Genomic DNA, 19,231 nt, shown 5'->3' on the forward strand with positions numbered 1-19,231 from the left:
AATAAGACAGCAGATGCAAATAAGCCTACCAAGCTTCTCATTTTCTCTACTATATTAAGTGCAATTATTTTCAACTGAATCAACTCTGGACTATTTATTTTCACAGAATGGGTATGTCAGCTATTAATTGTGTCACTTTGGAGACATGTTTTGGCTGACAATTTAGTATTGCTAGTCCAACTATTATTTTTCCTCAGATGGAACCACAACTTCTTCTCACCTTTGATATCCTATGGTGCAACCATCTCCTGAAGGCCTCCCTGTATAATACTCCCTAATTAGCTGCACTCAAGGCAGTACCAAATATTTCTGAGAGTACTGACTAGATAGCAAATAAACTGAGTTTAGGATGCTGCTTTTTACTTTTGAGGCTGTCAGACATTAGCCTTTTGGAAGTGACAACACTAAATAGCTTTAGACTATGATCACTGTTAGATGCACTTCAAACTATCACAGGGGCATCAATAGTCTTCTGGGGGAGAAAGCAGGAGAGAGAGAAGGACCCCAGATACTTACAGAAGTATTTCTTCCTCATACATGCTTTTTGCAGGCTAAAATACATACATGTCAAGTCAGTGACTCCTTAACATCAATGAACTACTCTGGTCCATAGTTCAATCCCTGCAATTGCTTCTGCAGTTCTTTACTGGACTTTCTCAACAGTTAGACACCAAGCCCATTTTAGCATAGTTCTATCAAAAGCCACAGAATGGCTGCCACATTTTTAAGTTGTAACTGATGTTAAGTAGTTCTTCTTAGAAAGCAAAGACAACTGTCACTTTCTTACACCAATGATCCAATATTGTACACAAAGGATATGTACTGGTTTCTGTAACTTCTGCTAAAGTAACAAGTTTTCAGTTAAAATACAGCATTTCTAGAAGATTTTTAACAGTTTGAACTTAAACTCATCTTAAATTCTCCACTTCACACAAGACACTTTAAAATGTTATTGCCTCACTGAATCTGGAAGTTTGGGGTTTAAAATAAGCCACTTTTATTTGGTTTTATAACCTAAAGACTACTTTCTCCACTGCTCTTGTTCTTAAGAATATTACCGCTTATTGTATCTGTATTTTCAACAAGTTTGAGCGGACTTGTTTCAATTCTCCCACATCTACAGGTCAATAATGCATTTCAGTTTCAATTACTTTACATAGGAAAACAAATTTCATCTTGCCCAGCAATGAACTTCAGAAATTCACATTTTTACATGTATCAACATACAACCAAACCCTGAGAAAAATAAAACAAAGTTAGAAACAGCAATATAAATGCAAAATAGCTAGTACTTGTGCAAGATATCTAAAACCCCCAAAAGATTTCCCCCCTACCCCTCAGAAGTTATGCAATTGGTTTTACGCTAAGACGTTGTCTCTTTCTGCACTTACCTGCATTGTACATATTGTTGAGCTGTCCTGCAGGCTTGGAGCTCTGTGAAATGGAGGTCACAGATATCCGAGGTTGAGCATTGTTTCCATAGCCTCCATTTTGTTCCAGGAGCTGAGAAGATTAATAGTCACTATGAGTATTTTCTTGTCAAGTTAGCCAACTTGTTATGCTTTGTAAATTACTTTTACATGGTGAGAACAAGCAAGCTGAACCTTAGGAAAAAGCCATGAAGTTAAGATAAACTAATCGATTCACTTGCAGTTTTGTGAAAATTAAGCATTGAACAAAAGATAGCTAAGCAGGTTTCAAGTTAGTGTAGGCCGAGCTCTCATACACTAGATTTTCCTATGCACTTATGACTAAACACAGCATGTTAAACAGAGCACTTGTGTACCAAAGAATGACCTAAGATCATGAGAAGTTTTTCAACAAATAGTAAGAACTACAACTAGTCTCCTTGCATGTCATGTGCCTCAAAAGTGATGCAGATCAATTCAATTGAATTTCAAAACAAATTAGTGTGAAATTTTCAAAAGACTAAGGAACAGGGCACCTGCTGACACCTGTTACTAAACTCACACTCACTGGATAAAAGAGGAGAGAAAGGAGACCTAATCAATAATACTCCTTACGAGACATTTTTACCTCTGTGATGGGGGATTTAGGATTCACATTCCTAGCTGCTGCAATCTCCTGCAGTTGATTCACAAGCTCAGTGATTGACAGTCTCTCCTCGGGGTTCACCTTCAAAGCAGAGCCTAAAAAAGAGATTCAGACAATGTAACAGAAACCCTTCAGAGCTTTTCTTCCAGCATATATTAATAATTTCTTCAGGGCATTCCAGTGCAATAAGTAATCAAGCATCTAACACAGTAAAGCAACTGCTAACACCATAACCACAATTGTCATAACAGGTATCCATGAAATAACACCATTTCAGTCAAGAGTATTTCAAATATACTTTAGGATCAGTTGATGATTAACATTAGAAGTAACTTTAATCCTGTTAGAGTTGGAGACATATTTATATTCAAGTTTCTAGTAATCTATTCAAAATCTAATGAGAATAGAATTTCTAAAGCAAGTTCAAAGAAACTATATCAAAACACTAGTTGTTCCTATGGACAATTTTCAGATCCTAAGCAAGACAGGCAGTGGAACTAAAAAAACAAGTTTCATTTAAAATTTTGATAATGGATTAAAATTTTTAACAAATCAAGAAGGTGTTTCTGTTAAGCTTTTCCATCATCCCATGTCAACAACGTTTAACAACAGTCATTAATAAAATGCATCCATGAAGACATCAAATTAAGTAACATTGTAAACTTACGAATGAGATCATGAAACACAGAGTAGCGGGTGTCATTTTGGGGGATCACGTATTTCCCATTGACTATGCGAAGTTTAGCTCCATCTTCAAAGGGATGTTGCCTAAAGCACAGCAAGTACAGGATACAGCCCAGAGCCTACACAGAGTTAGACAGAAATATTTCAGAGAATTGTGGAATCATTTATGCTAGAAAAAAACACTTTAGATCACAGAGTCCAACCATTAACCTAACACTGCCAAGTCTACCTCTAAACTACGTCCCTAAGAACCACAAATATACATCTTTTAAACACCTCTTGGGATGGTGGCTCAACCACTGCCCTGGACAGCCTTTTCCAATGCTGGACAACCCTTTTGGGGAAGAAAGGTTTCCTAACCTTTAATCTAAACTCCCTGGTGCAACTTCAAGCACTTCTTGTCCTATCACTTGCTACTTGGGAGACAAGACCAACACCTATCTTGCTACAATCTCCTACTCCAGGCTACACAACTGCAGTTCCCTCAGCTGCTCTGCCAGAAGACTTGTTCTCTAGACCCTTCACCAACTTCATTGCTCTTCTCTGGATCCGTTCCAGCACCTCAATGTCTTTCCTGTAGTGAGGGACCAGAACCGAACAATGTACTCGAGGTGCAGCCTCACCAGTTCTGAGTACAAGGGGATGATCGCTGCCCTGGCCCTGCTGGTCACACTATTGCTGATACAGGCCTTCCTATACTCCAGCAGATCAACACTTCCACCTAACTTTCTTATCATCTACAAACCGAGGATGCAAACAACCTCTTTGTCCAGTTAACTGACAAAGATATTAAACAAAACTGGCCCCAGTAATGAGCCCTGAGGAACACAACTTGTGACTAGCCACTAACTGGATTTAACTCCATTCACCACCACTCTTCAGGCCTGGCCATCCAGGTTTTTTACCCAGCAAACAGTACATAGACTGTGAAACATAGGTGGTGTCACAGCAAGTAGAATATCGGCAGCGGCAGCTGGTGATACTGCCAGCCCAATATGGGTATAAAAAGGGCTGTGTGAGCCCAGATTGGCAGATGAATGGCCAGATAAGGAAGGACAGGGAAGGGAGGGCACAGAGAAAAGGGGGTGCCTGCAGTGATGGACAGTGGTTACTTTGAACTACAGTTGGACATCCAGACAGGAAACCACCAGACCACAGCACACTGCAGTCCTCTTCCTCCTCTGCCACCAAGCTGGAGAGTTGCCAACAGTTTGCAGAACAGGTAACACCAGCTCTTACCCCATGGTGGTCTTATAGGGAGCTAGAAGCTCCCCAAGGCCATGGGCAAAGGGAGCTCTGTTTTCACTGGGTACCCTGGGACTGAGCTCCTGCCACTAGCCCTAGTGAAGCAATGGTCATGTAAGTGGGCAGAATGCTTGTGGTTGGCCAGCATTATTGTCCCGGATGGGTGTCTCCCAGCCATCAAGGAGGCATGGAATGGACAACCTTGATGTAAGCCCCAGGCAGGGAGACAGGGGCTGCCCATATTAACAGAGGGTGGCTACTACAGTTGGTGGTTCTCCTGCTTTTGACAGCTGCAGCCTGGACCAGGGCACAAGCACACTTCTGCCCTCTTCCTCCTCCACCACTCAAAGGAGTGTTACAACTTTATACAAGGATATTGACCCGATGACAAAGAGACACCTTATCCTGAACCTATACACCTTATCTTGTATCTTATGAGATAGCACCATGGTCCTAGAGGAAACTGCAAGGTCCCCACAGTCGTGAACAAAAGGAGGCCTGCAACACCCACCTTCTTTATGTGAAACTTATCACAGAATGGTAAGAAATTATAAATACAAGTTTTCTGATTCATGACCTATTGGCTGGTTGTTCTTGTTTGTGCTGTCTTTAATTCAGGCAATAATATTTAAAGCAGAATTTTAGACTATGAAATTGATTAAGCTTCCTAATGCTGCTTGCAAATTACAGGTTTCAATCATCAGCTGCTGATTTATGCAACTCTATATATTCCCAGAGCTCTAGAGATAAGTTTCACACTCCTTTAGAAATTTAGAACCCCTTTTAGCTTCACACTCTTGATGTTTCTCTGAAGACAGAACACTTAGCGAGACATTCATTTGTTTGGCATGTCAATTAGAGAACTCCAAGCAGCAGTTCTGCTACTAAACAGGTTTGAGGGGGTTTTCCCATTTATGGAATTTTTCAGGTTCAGAGATTCTTCTACTCCTGTCTTTTTAAAAATAATTATAATAAATCCATTTTATGAATTTCACAGTGTACAAAAATGAGTAGTCCTGCAACACCAAACACGTTCAAGAGCAGAGATTTTTCTTATAAAGAGGCTCTGAAGCTTTCATACCTTCATCCTGCTCTTTAAGGAGATTCATTTTATTTGTGGAGACAGAATTCAGTCTTTTGTATCTCTAACTCATTATGCAATGCACCTGCTACGTAAGCATTTAAACGTTAATCAGTTTCAATGACACTTCAAAAAGGGGGACAGATAATCTCTCAAACACTTGTTCTGGTAAAGATTTGAAGAAAATAAGCCTGAAATGATGGCATCTTTACTTTCTACAATCAGAAGGCTATTCAATTCTTAAATAATGTTTAAGAACATTTTCAGACAAGTTCATTCAAGTCTCATAAATCACAAAACCAGGACTACCAATCCTGGGAACTTTCAAATACCCTGGTATACCCAACCTTGAGACCTGTGCATCCTCACAAGGGAACAACCACCAAGAAGTCAGATTTGAATTCTAATCTCTGAATAGTCTGGATGTTATGGATTAGTTAGGATAATTTCATCTCTTTCTTAAATAAATGTAAGTTGATATATATTCTGTGTTTTCATATAAGTTCACAGATTACTGTTATTACTGTATAACTGTGCCATATTTTAATTACACAGTAGTAACACAGTAATAGAATCATGTTCCATCTGGCCTATGAAAGTTCGACTATAAAGCATCCAAGTCCTCCAAATGTTTACACAAAGGACTGGAAAATTCCTCCTCAAAGTTCTTCTGAACCCCAGCTTAGCTCCTTCAGCATATGGACTTTTATAGCCCTCACAAATAAGACGAGTCAGTGAAGGCATTAGCTAAGAAATCTGCTCACTGTCTCCAGTCCTCTGTGTGCACCACCTCCAACTCTCATTCATTGTCAATTTATCCTAGGAAGAGTTTCAAAGATCTGAATGTTATTGAAGTCTCAAAGGTCTGATATTTAGTTGGTGAGTCTCTCAATGCAGGGACAGAAATAAACTGCATATGTTAATTCTGTATTATTGCATAGCAAGTAGATTTTTGTCAGTCTGTTGACATATAGCTCTCCATAATGTATACACTGAAGCATCATAAATCCATATTAGTTAATCCAGCAGTAGAGTACAGGAAGTACCACCTACTCTGCTACAAAGAAGTAAGGCAGACCATAATTTAGTTGGAGGAATGAAACGACTCTAACACAGTCCAAGGCAACACCATGCACATCAGAAGACAGCATCCACAGCCACAGGGGGGAAGTCAGCTGAACACACAGGAAGTGAATAGACCGCTTAGATTTGATCTTTGCATTCATTGCTAGAGAATGCTTTTCATTCCCTCTGCTTTATCTGTAACTTTTGGATTGCAGGATTGCAGGACTGATACATTTTGAGTTTTTAAACACCAACTGTGATTCAGCCTGGATACTTCCTGAAAAAAATTAAACTACATGAAATGTAAAGAGATCATTCAGGTCACCTGCTAGATGTCTTGCACTGACTAGAAGGTTTGTTTGTTTGTAGGATATTTTCTGGGGAGGTGGGGGTTGGGGTTTTTTTCCTGTTTTGTGTTTTGAGGTTTTTGTTGTGGGGTTTGGTTTTTCGTTTGGGTTTATTTGGGGGAGGGGGGGGAGGGAGGAGAGAACAGGAGGGTGTTGTCTGGGTTTTTTTTAAACCAGATATTGGTAAGGAGAACCCAACTTTGAGATTTTGTTCCTTAGCTAACATATTCCAAAGCCTACTCTTCTGCTTTTTCAGAAATTGGTAAGAGTGGGAATGTGTGAAGGGCCATCCGAGGCCCTGAAGGGCTGGCTCACACTGTGACTAGCATACAGACCATCACCAGGAGTGTTAATCACCCCACCTGCCTTCTTTGGAAGGCTATTTTGTTTATCCTAACCACAAACTACAAGATCAGTTACAGTTCCTGAGACAGTGCGATATTCTATTGCCAGATACTTTGCACATTTTCATTGAACCCAGTGTGTAATCGAAAATACACAGAACAACATATTCCAACAAAGGCTTGGTAAATGGAACAGATCTTCCAAAGACACAGCAGGAGACAACCACCATGTTAACACTAACAGATGCAGATTATTCTAAGCAAAATATAAGTTGCAATTGTTAAGTGAGGCTTTTGTTAAACACATTTCTACCTTTATGTTTAACTAGATGTAATCTTGGCCTAGACTACCAGTATTTAACACATGTAAAGTGACCAAATGGCCAGAAAAATACATTTTTCTTGGTGTTTCTTCACATGCCAGAAGAAAATCGCCAACAATTGTAGAAGCTGAATAAGAGTATCTGCAATATCTTGTAACTAATTCAAGAAATTGAATGAAGTTCTGAGATTACAAATAAAAACTTTTAAAGCACTAGTATTACATTTTCTCAATTTGTCTTTTAACACACTACCAATACAGATAACAGCTGAACAGCTTGACACCTGCCTCTGTAAAAAACATCCAATAAACTAAGTCCCTAAGCACAAGGTCACTGGGAAATACCTCAGCATTACAGTATTACACAACTGAAAGGTACAACTGAGAATTTATTTACCTTTAATTGCTTATGATTTTTGGTGAATATTAACAATTTATCACCTTTTCTACGAAAAGCATGAATGATCTCTGCATCACTCTCATCCTCACTGTCTTTCATCTAGATGCAGTACCTAGGCATAAACGTTTTTAACTCAGCAATAGGCTGTCCCAGGATTACATACATGGCAGAGCACAAAAGGCAAGAATTTAAATCTAAGGACTGCAGGTATTCTGGATCTAGGATGGCAAGCTTCAACTAGACAACAATTCTACTGAATTACAAAGTTCAGCATTGCTTCTTACAGTGGAAATCAAGCTACATCTTGGAGAAAACCTCAAATATTCATCTCATTCTCTTAATAGATACACAGTTCATTATTGAAGTTTATTTTGACGTAAGACAATCTATGCTGTGTTTATTTCAATGTTTTTATGTATTTAATCAAATTAACATGAAGACTGCAATATCAGTTTCACCATGACATTAGCAGCTATGATACAGCAAGAGAAAAATATCTTACCCAAATGTCCTGTTTTTCACCAATTGGAAAATTTGAATACAAGTCTACCATTTCTGGTGTCCTGTACATTGGCGTTGTATTCCTTGTGATCTGCAGAAGACGGAATTTCTTTAAACAGAAGCTTGAATAATAAGCTCTAATGACAATCAACCAAGGAAACAGCTCCCCATAAAGAATGGATAGCATTCTTGCTTTGAAAATTAATTTCAGAAATACTTGATGACAGAAGCCATCAACTGAATCCTGCAATAGTCACAACAGCTTTGATATAAGGCCATATAAAGACAGTACTCAAAGAAGTAATAATGATATTCAAGAGTCCTTCCAAACTGCAATGCACATTAAGTAAAATCACTGTTCTACATTAGACAGAAAGAGGTATGGACACAAATACAGAAAAATAAAAAGCCAATAAACCAAGTAGTGAATTCATGCTCCAATGTGTATTTTTGACTTAATTACACTTAATGACAGAGTAGACACATCTTAAGAGTTAAGCTATGTTCACAGGGATCTTCCAAGAGACCTTTTCTACCATCTTTTTGCATAGGCTATACAAGACAGTGGTACATCATCGTCATTTCTTCTCCAGGAATCAATGGGTTGCTCTCCAAGGATGCTGGATTCCAAAACAGGGGGGGCTTACAGGGGGACTTATGGTATCCGAAATTGCACACACGCATTTTAAGGTCACTGTATTTCTCCATACTTAATTCTGAGTCCAGTTGATATATTACTTTAGACTTACCAGCATTACTCTAAACTCTAAACTAAGAACAAATGCACTTTGCAAAAAACACACTACATGCTTGACACCGTCACTGTAGTCTTAGAGGCACTGCCATACTGTCAATTCAAATTCCACTGAGCAGACTTTTCGCTTCTTTATTTAAACCATTCAACTGAAAAACAGATGAGGGGGAATCATTTTGGCATAACTATTTTTTGACTTCCTGTTAAATGTGCAATTAGAAGAAGCTCTAGTAATCACTCCTATTTTCACACCAGACTGCAGAACTGACATTGCTCAAGTTGAAGCAGTGTTTGTATATACAGCTACAGAGCTATGATTATAGATGCAGACAGTGTTTGAACTCTGGCAACACAAATACAAAACCAAAGCTTTACAAACAACGCTACTACTGCAACAATCTTCAGTTGTCTTAGAATTCCCATGAATCAATATCAGATTAACAGCAACAGTTAAATGAATCCACTGCTGATATTAAGATTAATCACATTAAAATAGTCTTACCTCTTCTTCAACCAGTGCTCTCTTTTGTGCAGACCAGTTGTAGTCAGGATAGTAAGCTATAGTTGTAGCACTACCGAAGTCACAAAGTTTAATTGTCCCTTGGTTACTAATAAGCAAGTTTTCGACCTTCAAAAGAAAAGCGGAATAATAAATCAAAGATGGCTTTTTTTTCCTGTATACTAACAGGCATGCTTTTAAACATTGACTCACCTGTGCATATATATAAAAATACACATTTTAGCCCTGAACGTTGTATACAGGAGCACAAAGAATTCAGACAGTACTGTAGATGTATATGGTAGCAATCCAGCCAACTTTTAAAAGGAAGCACCAAAAACACTATGAGCAAGAAAAGTTCAAAAGATCAGGAAATAAACCCCAGGGAGAAAAAAAAAAAAAAAAAAAAATGCATTTCATTAGTGCCTAATAAGAAGTCAGTTCTTCAAAGGACCACTTGCAGAAGCAGTGTCTTTGAACCTGAACATTTTAATGCATAAAACTGAACACTCTTAGCTTAACTGCAATGGAGTTGAAGTTACAACTCCTGTAGACATAAGACATGAAGGTTCAAATAGAAAAACAGGCTACTGGGGGACCCCCAGAAAGAGTCAGCTGTGACACTGATATCACTGTAGAGACAGAAACCAGGTATTTGAGGACCATGTGCTGCCTGAATAGTTTATCATTCCCCTCTTTTCTACTTCATATAATCCAACCTCCTGGGATTGCTAAGTGAAATAGCGAAAAAACTTAAAGAAGACGGTAAAAGTAGGTATTGGGCAAAAGTACTGTGGGGTCATAATCACAAAGGGGCTGAAAAGAATATGTATATCTCTCCATGAAGTCAGGTAAAGGTGTAAAAGCCAAAAGGTATATTAGTAACATTACAACACTACACTTCAGGTAACTAGGTTTGTCTTCCCTTCCCCTTTGAAACTACATCCCCTTTGAAACTGGACATCCTTCTGTAAAACCTCAGTTTTCAGAACATACTACTAGCCTGCCTTACACGTTCCCCTTCCAAATTCTTCTACCATAAAATTAATTTTGACTACCCTACAGGATGACGCAAGCTCTGTTAATGATGGTTAAAGTATCAATCTCAATGCGCAATCTGAACTCCCTTCTTTGTTGGATAACCTTTGCTTATCTCCATGTACACTAAGAAAGGTGTGTAGGCATTCAGTACAAAATTTAGACACTAAAAATGGTCATACTTAAGACCAGAGATCAAGCTTCTGTACACATACATTCTGGTTTTTGTGCTTTGGTAAAGGTTGCTAATAATGTAAAACATTCCAGCTGCTTATAGAAATCTGAACAGGCTCTGTGACCTGTGTTATGCAGACTACCTGTGCACTGCATGGCAAATCCCGAAAAGATCAAATTCAGACAATTAAAATACCAGAGAAGCACTGATATTTTACAAACCATCCTCTAACTAGCTTAGAATTTTTACAACACAGTAACTAGCTGGGTTCTTACAGTGCTGTACACACACACACTGTAAGTGCAAACTTCATCCAAAGAAGTTCAGGAACAAAGAATGCATTACACTGACAAGGAAGAGAAGAAAAGCACAGAAAACAGAAACAGCCTCCACTACAAAAGTGAACTTGTTTTTAGGCTGCACTGTAGAAGTTTATGAATCCTTATACTGTTACAACTCCGAACTGCTATGCCCCTCCCCAAAAGTTACATTACATCTCAGGTTCAAAACTTTGAACACGGGTTTTTATGCTGTTGACCTTAGTTCGGCCTTTTGAAAGGGTAGCACAGTTATATGACCCCCATTTGGCTTCTGACAATAGTAAGGTCTCTGCCTATTGCAGCACAACTATCACTCAATCTTGCCTTGGAGCCCTGGTAACATGAAACCAACACAAAAACAAATTCCTGCCTTTTTCCATATTTTATCTCTGCCAGGAACTTACATTACTTGACAAGAAAAAACAGACTTTGAATTACAGCATTCGCTCAACTTCTATGGAGCTGGCTATGTAGAAATTGTGTATTTATCTGTATAGTTTGTTACTGCTTTTTCAGAGAAGAGATTCGCTTATCTACAAGCTTTTCTAGGGGCTGGGGCACAGCAACTTCGGTGCTGAAAAGATTTTCTTCTAGAAAGTAACACCAAGAAAGTTCTATGCTATCTTGGTTAAAATTTCTTTTACATGATGTACAAGCCTGTTCAATGGTACCAAGAAAAAAACAGGGGGCATGAGGGGAAAGGATTGCTTCATCTTCAAAACTATTTTGATATTAAGGGGTTATACTACTGCCTAACACCAAAGCTTTCAACAGTGTTGAAAACATTTAGCACACATTTACTTTTAATAAGTGGTTTCATTTTCCTTTCCCAGAAGTAATCAAGTACATGCTTACTTAAGGAGGAACGAATTCTCCTTTTTTATATTCAACTGGTATCACATCAAGCAGGAAACTGACGTGTCAAATTCAGACACTGTTTCATGAATAAGAATCTTATTTTGTTTATCTTTACAAAGACCACCTCCCTCCGCTGGGTTTAAACGTATTTGTAGCACATCAGAATCTCACTGATGATAAAGTTTCCTTTATTTATGATATAGCATGAATGTAAAGGTGCTGCCTTCAAAATTCAAACACAGATGAAGTCCTCTCAAATCACCAAAGTTTTTAAGGGGACAACACTTTCTACAGCATAATCCTGCAGCATCTTTGTAAAGGCTAACAGAATGAAAAATCTGTCACAAATTATGCCTACCAAATTTTAAAATTAAATTTAAAACCAAGCCCTAAAATGCAATGCAACTTGTTGTTAGCCATAGAACTAACAGCTTACTAGACGTTCTCAAAAGGCTATGTAATCTTTCACAGAGAATTCAACATTACCCCCTCTTCTCCTTCAAAGCTTTACCTCTTCTATTTAGAAAACCCGCTCGCCTCTGCAACTCAAGTTGTAACTGGTTATTTTATCAAAAGCAAACTACTTAAAGACTAACTTAACCAGCAAACCACGATATACTACTTTACCATCAGCTTGTTCACACAGTACAACTAGTACTAACCACAAGCACAAGATGATGTTGCTGAAAGAGATGCAAGTATTTCAGTCATGACCTTCACTGACATCCAGCAGTCTTGGCAAGGCAATACAGGTAAGCAGCATGTTCAAGAGTGTCCACTGTACTTGATCAACAGTCTTAACACTGATTCAGCCTGATGGGCTCCTTTGGTGTTTAAAAATTCAGCCTTTATTTAAACATTGCAACGCACCTTTAAGTCTCTGTGGATAATAGGAGGCTTCTGTTTATGCATATGCTGCACTGCTCTGCAGGTCTGATAAAAGATCTTCAAAACTGTGTCACAGGAGATAGGTCCTTTGGATTCTACTTTCTTTAAGAATTCCACCAGCTGCCCTACAGGAAATGAGAGAAATTCACATAAGCATGCACAGAACACCACAAATTCTGAAAGCCTGGCACAAATAGACAAATGCTTTTCTCATCAAGGAAGATTTACAGCCTTGAGCTGTGAACATTAAATGGATATTCTGAAAACTGTAAATCCACACAGACTGCAGTGACCAAAGGAGATAGTGCTCTAAGGAAGTATTCCTCTTCCTTCCTCTGACTAGTCTTAAAGAATGTAATACTAACCTCATATTTAAGATGAGGTTGAACTATAGTCTCAAAGAACATGATACTTATCCCATAAGGGACAAGGCTGAAATCTAGCTTCACTGAACTACGCTACCTTTAAGAGGCTTTCAAAGCTTCTAAACAGTGAAGCAATGTGTGCAAACAGCTGTCAGAAGGAACATCTACTGCTGGGAAAAGAAATGAAGTTTACCTTTACATAGCTCTGTAAGCAGAAGAAACTCTCCTTGCCCTGTGTCTGATTCTTCTTTTCCTATCGAAGCAGCAGAGCAGAACTGGACAATGTTGGGATGACCTGAAAGTTTTTTCTGGAGATAACGTGTTCAAGGAAGACTGCCAAGTTTACTGATAACGATTGTATACAGCAGTTCAGACATCTCATCTGAAATGTTAGCTTAAAACCACAGAAAGCATTACAGTTGTAATTAAGATACTAAGCAGAACAAGGAATCATGCCTCAGCTAAAAAAATAGACTTTAATGGAAGCCACTGAAGGTAATATTATAAAAAGTTAAAATAAAACATTAAAAAAATCCTTGTGATTAAGGCTGAGAAAACTGGACTTCGTAACAGACCTAGTTACTTATTTTTGTCTTCTAACAGTGACAGCAAGGCATTAACCTAAGTATCAGAAAGACCTTTTAATTATTAGCCACTTCTCTAGCTGGCTGATTAAGAAAGGGCTACTGTAGCAACACCTGTCCTTCCAAAGCAAGTATTAAGTATATTATGTTTCAATTGTAAGAAATTAACATAAAGTTCAAAACAAGTGTCGTGGTTTGAGCCCAGCCGGCAACTCAGAACCACACAGCCGCTCGCTCACTCCCCCCCCCCACCTTCTTCCTCCCCCCGCTCCCGGAGGGATGGGGAGGAGAATCGGAAAAATGTAACTCCCACGGGTTGAGATAAGAGCAGTCCCGCAACTAAGGTATAACACAAAACCACTACTGCTACCACCAATGATAATAATGATTAGTGAAATAACAAGGGGAGAGGATACAATTGCTCACCACCCGCCGACCGATACCCAGCCCGACCCGAGCAGTGATCTGGGCCTTCCGGGTAACTCCCCCCGGTTTATATACTGGGCATGACGTGCTGTGGTATGGAATACCCCTTTGGCTAGTTTGGGTCAGGTGTCCTGTCTCTGCTTCCTCCCGGCTTCCCCTCCTCCCTGGCAAAGCATGAGACTGAGAAAGTCCTTGGTTGGAATAAACATTACTTAGCAACAACTAAAAACATCGGTGTTATCAGCGTTGTTCCCAGGCTGAAAGTTAAAAAACACAGCACTGCACCAGCTACTAAGCAGGAGAAAAATGACTGCTATAGCTGAACCCAGGACAACAAGTAACAGCTCTGAAAGACCAAGGAACTTATCGTCCCATCATCAGTAATAGTTCTTCATACTAAAACCTTTGTCATGTTTCATAGTATCATTTTTGAACTATGTAAAGGACAATAAAATTTAAGTGATCTCAGTTCCTGCCAGTGGAAGTTACATTGCATTACGCCTGCTTGTGTTGTCCCTGACATGCATCACTCTGGTCATATACTGAGACTCACGCCTGAGGCAAACACACACTATTTACAAGATGCGTTCACCAAGTCTGAAAAGAAAAAAGCAAAGACATCATAAGTACAACAAAGCTATAAAAAAAAAGGGCAGGCTGGATCCACCAAATTAGAATGAATCTAAAGTACTATTTTATATCTCATGCATGTCTTCACAACCTTTTACTCAAAGCCACAGGAATTAATTTCATTTCATAGTTATAACTTGGAAAGGTAGCAACAGTTAACCCTCACTGATGTTGTACATATACTTTCATGAGCCCGACCTGTGAAAAAATGTCTACGGAACATTCGGTTCTTTACTCCTGACAACACAGAGTAGCTAGAAAATGTATAGTGCTACCATAGTCTGTTCTTTGCCAGTATACTTCCAGTAAATGGTGTTTAGTGTAAGACTTTGCCATTTCAGTAATTATACATTTCAGTAATTATACATTTCAGTAATTATACAAAAATATTTAAGTAGCTTAAATTAAGAGAAGTAGTTATGCATAGTAGCTCAAAATGAAGCTGAATACTCAAGACTGGAAACAAAACAGCAGCATACTACAGCTACCCACTGACTCTTGAAACAAACTGAGGGTCTTAGAGCAGATGCTGGGGAGCAAATATTGAGTTTACTAAACTCATAGACTGAAAACTCACAGAGATTGCATTATACCCTACCATCTAGCTTCACTGAAAAGGACAGCAATGACACTGAGAATCATCTGCTTCCTGTTTCTGATGCATGTATTCTACTACATTCACATTCAGCATTACTTTATGAAGCCAGATGCACCTGAGGCAGAAATTAAAAAACTTTGGAGAGTAAAAGCAAAGTTCTGTGTAGTCAAAAAGGCAATAAATTCAGTGCAAGAGACGGAAGTCTACTTAAGATCTAAGTATCATCCGATTAATTAAAAGGTCTCGTGAACACAGGCCCAGGACTGCAAGAAAGCCCAAGTAAGAATTTCACTTTTTGCTAGACAAAGTATATGAGAAAGTCTACACAAGCTACAAAAGTTATCTGCACATATTCAATTCCTGGAACTTTTGAAGAACTGAACTTGCTGGATGTTGATGCCAGATTCATGATAAACCAGGAACCCAATCCTTCCTCAGAATATTGATCCTTTTAAGCAGTGTATGGCATGGAAAGAACTGAACGCGTAGAGTAGTGCTCTGTTTCTCAGAAATGTTTGCTATCAGGCAATTAAATCAAAACATTAAAATATGCTCCAGAAAAGGATACCATAAAACAAACTTCCTGAATGATGGCTTTGTTCTTTTCTTCTTCATTAGACAACAATCGCTGTCAGAAAACAGAAAAAATTGAGAAGATCGTTATTAAAACCTACACAAAAACAGTGCACGGATTTATTTTTTTTCCCCACAACACAAAGGATAAGCTACAGTCAAAAACCTAAGGAAATCTGATGGGACAGTAAACAAAGTAGGCTATTGTACGTTTGGACATAATGCCATAAACATAACGCCCAGTTTTCCAGCTACCTGTACTGTTCAAGTTTAGTGATAGCTGAGCAGTTGTAACCTTCAACACTCATGAACTAACTGCCCTGACAGTTTTCTGTTGTATAAAACACTAAGGTCTCCTGGCTACAGCATTGTGCACTGACAAGTAAAGGTTCATTTTCTGCCTCAAAATCTTTAGTAACAACCTTCAACCCACACCAGCCAAAACTTGTCCAAATTATGTAACTCAACTTTTTCAATAGTATCTGAGTAATCAGTAGCAAAATTAAGCATTAATATTACCAATATAGCTTGGATTTAGAGCCAACACTTGACTAGAGTCAATCTGAGCATTTGCTACAAAAGTACCAGTTTTATAAAACAGAGGAAGTACAGTAACAGTTCACCTTTTAGCTGTAATTTTTAAATGGGGCTACTTATAGATGACATTTTGAACACACATACTGTATGGGTTTGGTCATGTTTTGTTACTGCAGGATGTGGTACAAAAAGGAAAAAACCAGTAATCACCATCAGTAATCTTACTTCTCCTACTTCTCATACCACTACCCTTTCCACTTCTTCTCCAAGGTAATAAGTCTTTATACTGATACAGCCACAGAACATCCCTACTCCAAAAATGAAGGTGAACACAATGACTTCACTTTATTGTCCTTTCCATAATACTTCAGTTTTTCAGCTGTTACATGATTATTATAAGCCTTCAGAAAACAAGAATCCAGGAGTGTCTCAGAAATGCCAGGCTGAATATCTGATCAATGAGTCAAAGTTCAGACCATTATTTTTAATATTGATGAAGATTACTCTGGAAGTACAGAAAGGTAGACTAACCAGTAAGCTAAATCTCCTTCTGAAGAGTGAAACTATTAATATACTCCATTTCAGGTAACTAGGAAAGATTCTTTTCACCCAAAATGCTTATGCGGGGTCATGAATTTCTAGACCAAATGAAGACAAACAGCGGCAGTACCCAACAAAGCAGCTCCCATCTCTGGTATAAAGTGCAGGGTCCTAACAGGTACAGTGCACTACAAACACTGCTATCGTTCTGTATTTTTCCGAATTATTTGTTTGGTGCTATGCATCAAAGAATAACTACCATGCTAAAGCATCAAGCAAAAAGAAAGACCTTATAAACCTGAAGTACATTTTACCTTTAAAGCATAATCTTTGCCACTGCCAAGATCTTGAGCTTCATAGACAAAAGCAAAGCCGCCTACAAGAAGAAGGGATATTAAGTCAGTTTTTATTTCAACATTCAAGTAAATAATTCTTTTTAGTCTAACAGAGCTAACACATTAATTTAGATGTTTTCTGAATGTAAGAAGAATAAGTGTTTTTCAATGGCTTACCAAAAGTATGGTAACCCACATAAAAGAGCTAAAACATTTTCTTCCTTCCTTTCATACACGCTAGAAGCACAGTGAATTTGTTACTTCCCTGCATTTTTTTAGTCTACGTATGCAGATTTCCTATGAAGTATTTCTTTTTTTTAATACAGGTCCTTATAATACCAAGTTTCAGTATAGCAAATATTACCTAATTATTTTAATTAAACTACTTGGTTTTGCACTGTTAAGCTTCTTATAAAAATAGCAATAACCAAGGGAAATGAAATATTAAACATACACCTCCTCATACTTTTAGAGTAATTGCCATGCTTCAGGCTTCATATTAAAAGCTGAAAGCGTTTTCAAGCATTGAAGCAAATGCTTCAAATAAGGGAAGTTACTGTTACTAAATTGCAATCTGTCATTCCATACAACATTATTTTCCTTCCAACTCCTTTTGTCAGAATATGTATTTCATCTAACAAGTTCACTCAAGAACACTGCGCAAACTTCTAGAAGATAAAGATGATTAAGAAAAAGTTAGGTCTCCTAAGTTTGCACAATTGCTAATTATGTTAATCTAACTATCACAAGAATGTATTTGTACAGTTCAACTCCATTTTAAAGATCCTGGTATCACTTTAAATTCTTCCATGGATGTCATCCTTGTGGTTACACCAACAGCATGTTGCATATTTGCTGTCTACTGCAGAGTATCTTTAGTAGATTAACAGTCAAAGTGACAAACTTCAACAATTTGCCTTTCTACTCCTTCAATAAAATTCTATTTCCATTGGACTGTAGTGATAGGACAAGGGGTAATAGGTTTAAACTTAAACAGGGGAAGCTCAGGTTAGATACAAGGAAGAAATTCTTTACTGTGAGGGTGGTGAGGCACTGGAACAGGTTGCCCAAAGCAGTGGTGAATGCTCCATCCCTGGCAGTGTTCAAGGCCAGGTTGGACAGAGCCTTGGGTGACATGGTCTAGTGTGAGGCACCCCTGCCCACGGCAGGGGGGTTGGAACTAGATAATCTTAAGAGTCCTTTCCAACCCAAACCATTCTATAATTCTACAAACTACACTGCAATGTTCCCTCTAGCAATAACTTGGAGAATAGTATAGAAGATGTCAATGAACTACAAAATTTTACAGGTCAAAAAGGCTAAGAGAATAGAATAACTAAAAAATGAACCACAACAGACAAGCAACAAGTTGACAGGGCACTTCTTTTGAAAGATGCAAGATGCAAACCAGTAGTCACTTCAGTACCCAATACCTTCTTTATGGATGAGGAATATTAACATGAGGCTGAACTGAATATCGTATTTGCTTTGTGCAATTCCATCAAATACAAGGCTTCCCAAGAAGTACTCTCCAAAGTTTTACATGGCAACTGACATTCATGGTGTTCTCCAAGACTCTTGCTACACACCTTGTCACTTTGCCAGTAGCATCCACAAGGTGAAACGAATAAATGACAGTCTCCTGGATGTTGCCTTTGCTTTTGGTGTCTAAAAGGGAATAATACACAAAACCAGCAAAACCAAGATCCCAGCTGGAGGGACGACAAACAGAAGAGAGTAACTGGTACACCAGGGAAGAGTTACAGTATCAAGGAAAATATCGAAGATGAGACAGCAAGGGCTGCAGTTCAGTCCACCATACATTACCCATACGTGCATTACCCATACGTGCATATCTTTACTTTGATTCATTCATTCATCAGATTTGGTACTTCCCACAACAGGAAGTTCTCTTAGCTTTTTTAAAGCCCCAGTGAATTGTTCTGATCAGGCATTACAACCAGCATTTTGCACACTGATGGGACAGAGGCTAGAGACAGAATAAAGTCCACGCTTATTACCTGAAGACAATTTGCTCCTCTCTGAATGAGAACACAGGCAAGAAAA

At 38.5% G+C, this 19,231-nt stretch overlaps 1 protein-coding gene across 7 annotated transcripts in view; it reads right to left on the reverse strand.

The window, feature by feature from the left end:
- GAK (cyclin G associated kinase) overlaps positions 1–19,231 on the reverse strand; it is a 74,238-nt gene that overhangs the window by 45,553 nt on the left and 9,454 nt on the right. For 4 of the 7 annotated variants that reach the window (XR_003989327.1, XM_030471342.1, XM_030471345.1 and 1 more), the window contains exons 2-10: positions 17,144–17,205; positions 15,748–15,807; positions 13,135–13,249; positions 12,559–12,701; positions 9,301–9,426; positions 8,046–8,153; positions 2,723–2,858; positions 2,038–2,150; positions 1,392–1,503 (exon numbers count right to left, since the gene is read on the reverse strand). Coding sequence is in view for 6 of the 7 variants with exons in the window: in XM_030471342.1 (XP_030327202.1) it covers positions 1,392–1,503; positions 2,038–2,150; positions 2,723–2,858; positions 8,046–8,153; positions 9,301–9,426; positions 12,559–12,701; positions 13,135–13,249; positions 15,748–15,807; positions 17,144–17,205 (975 nt within the window). In the remaining variant the exon portion in view is untranslated. Of the gene's footprint in view, positions 1–1,391; positions 1,504–2,037; positions 2,151–2,722; positions 2,859–8,045; positions 8,154–9,300; positions 9,427–12,350; positions 12,534–12,558; positions 12,702–13,134; positions 13,250–15,747; positions 15,808–17,143; positions 17,206–19,231 lie in introns of those variants that run through there. The other 3 variants (XM_030471343.1, XM_030471344.1, XM_030471346.1) reach the window with 2 other exon arrangements.

This window comes from Strigops habroptila, chromosome Z (assembly GCF_004027225.2).
Source record: "Strigops habroptila isolate Jane chromosome Z, bStrHab1.2.pri, whole genome shotgun sequence".
NCBI classification, from domain to species: domain Eukaryota; kingdom Metazoa; phylum Chordata; class Aves; order Psittaciformes; family Psittacidae; genus Strigops; species Strigops habroptila.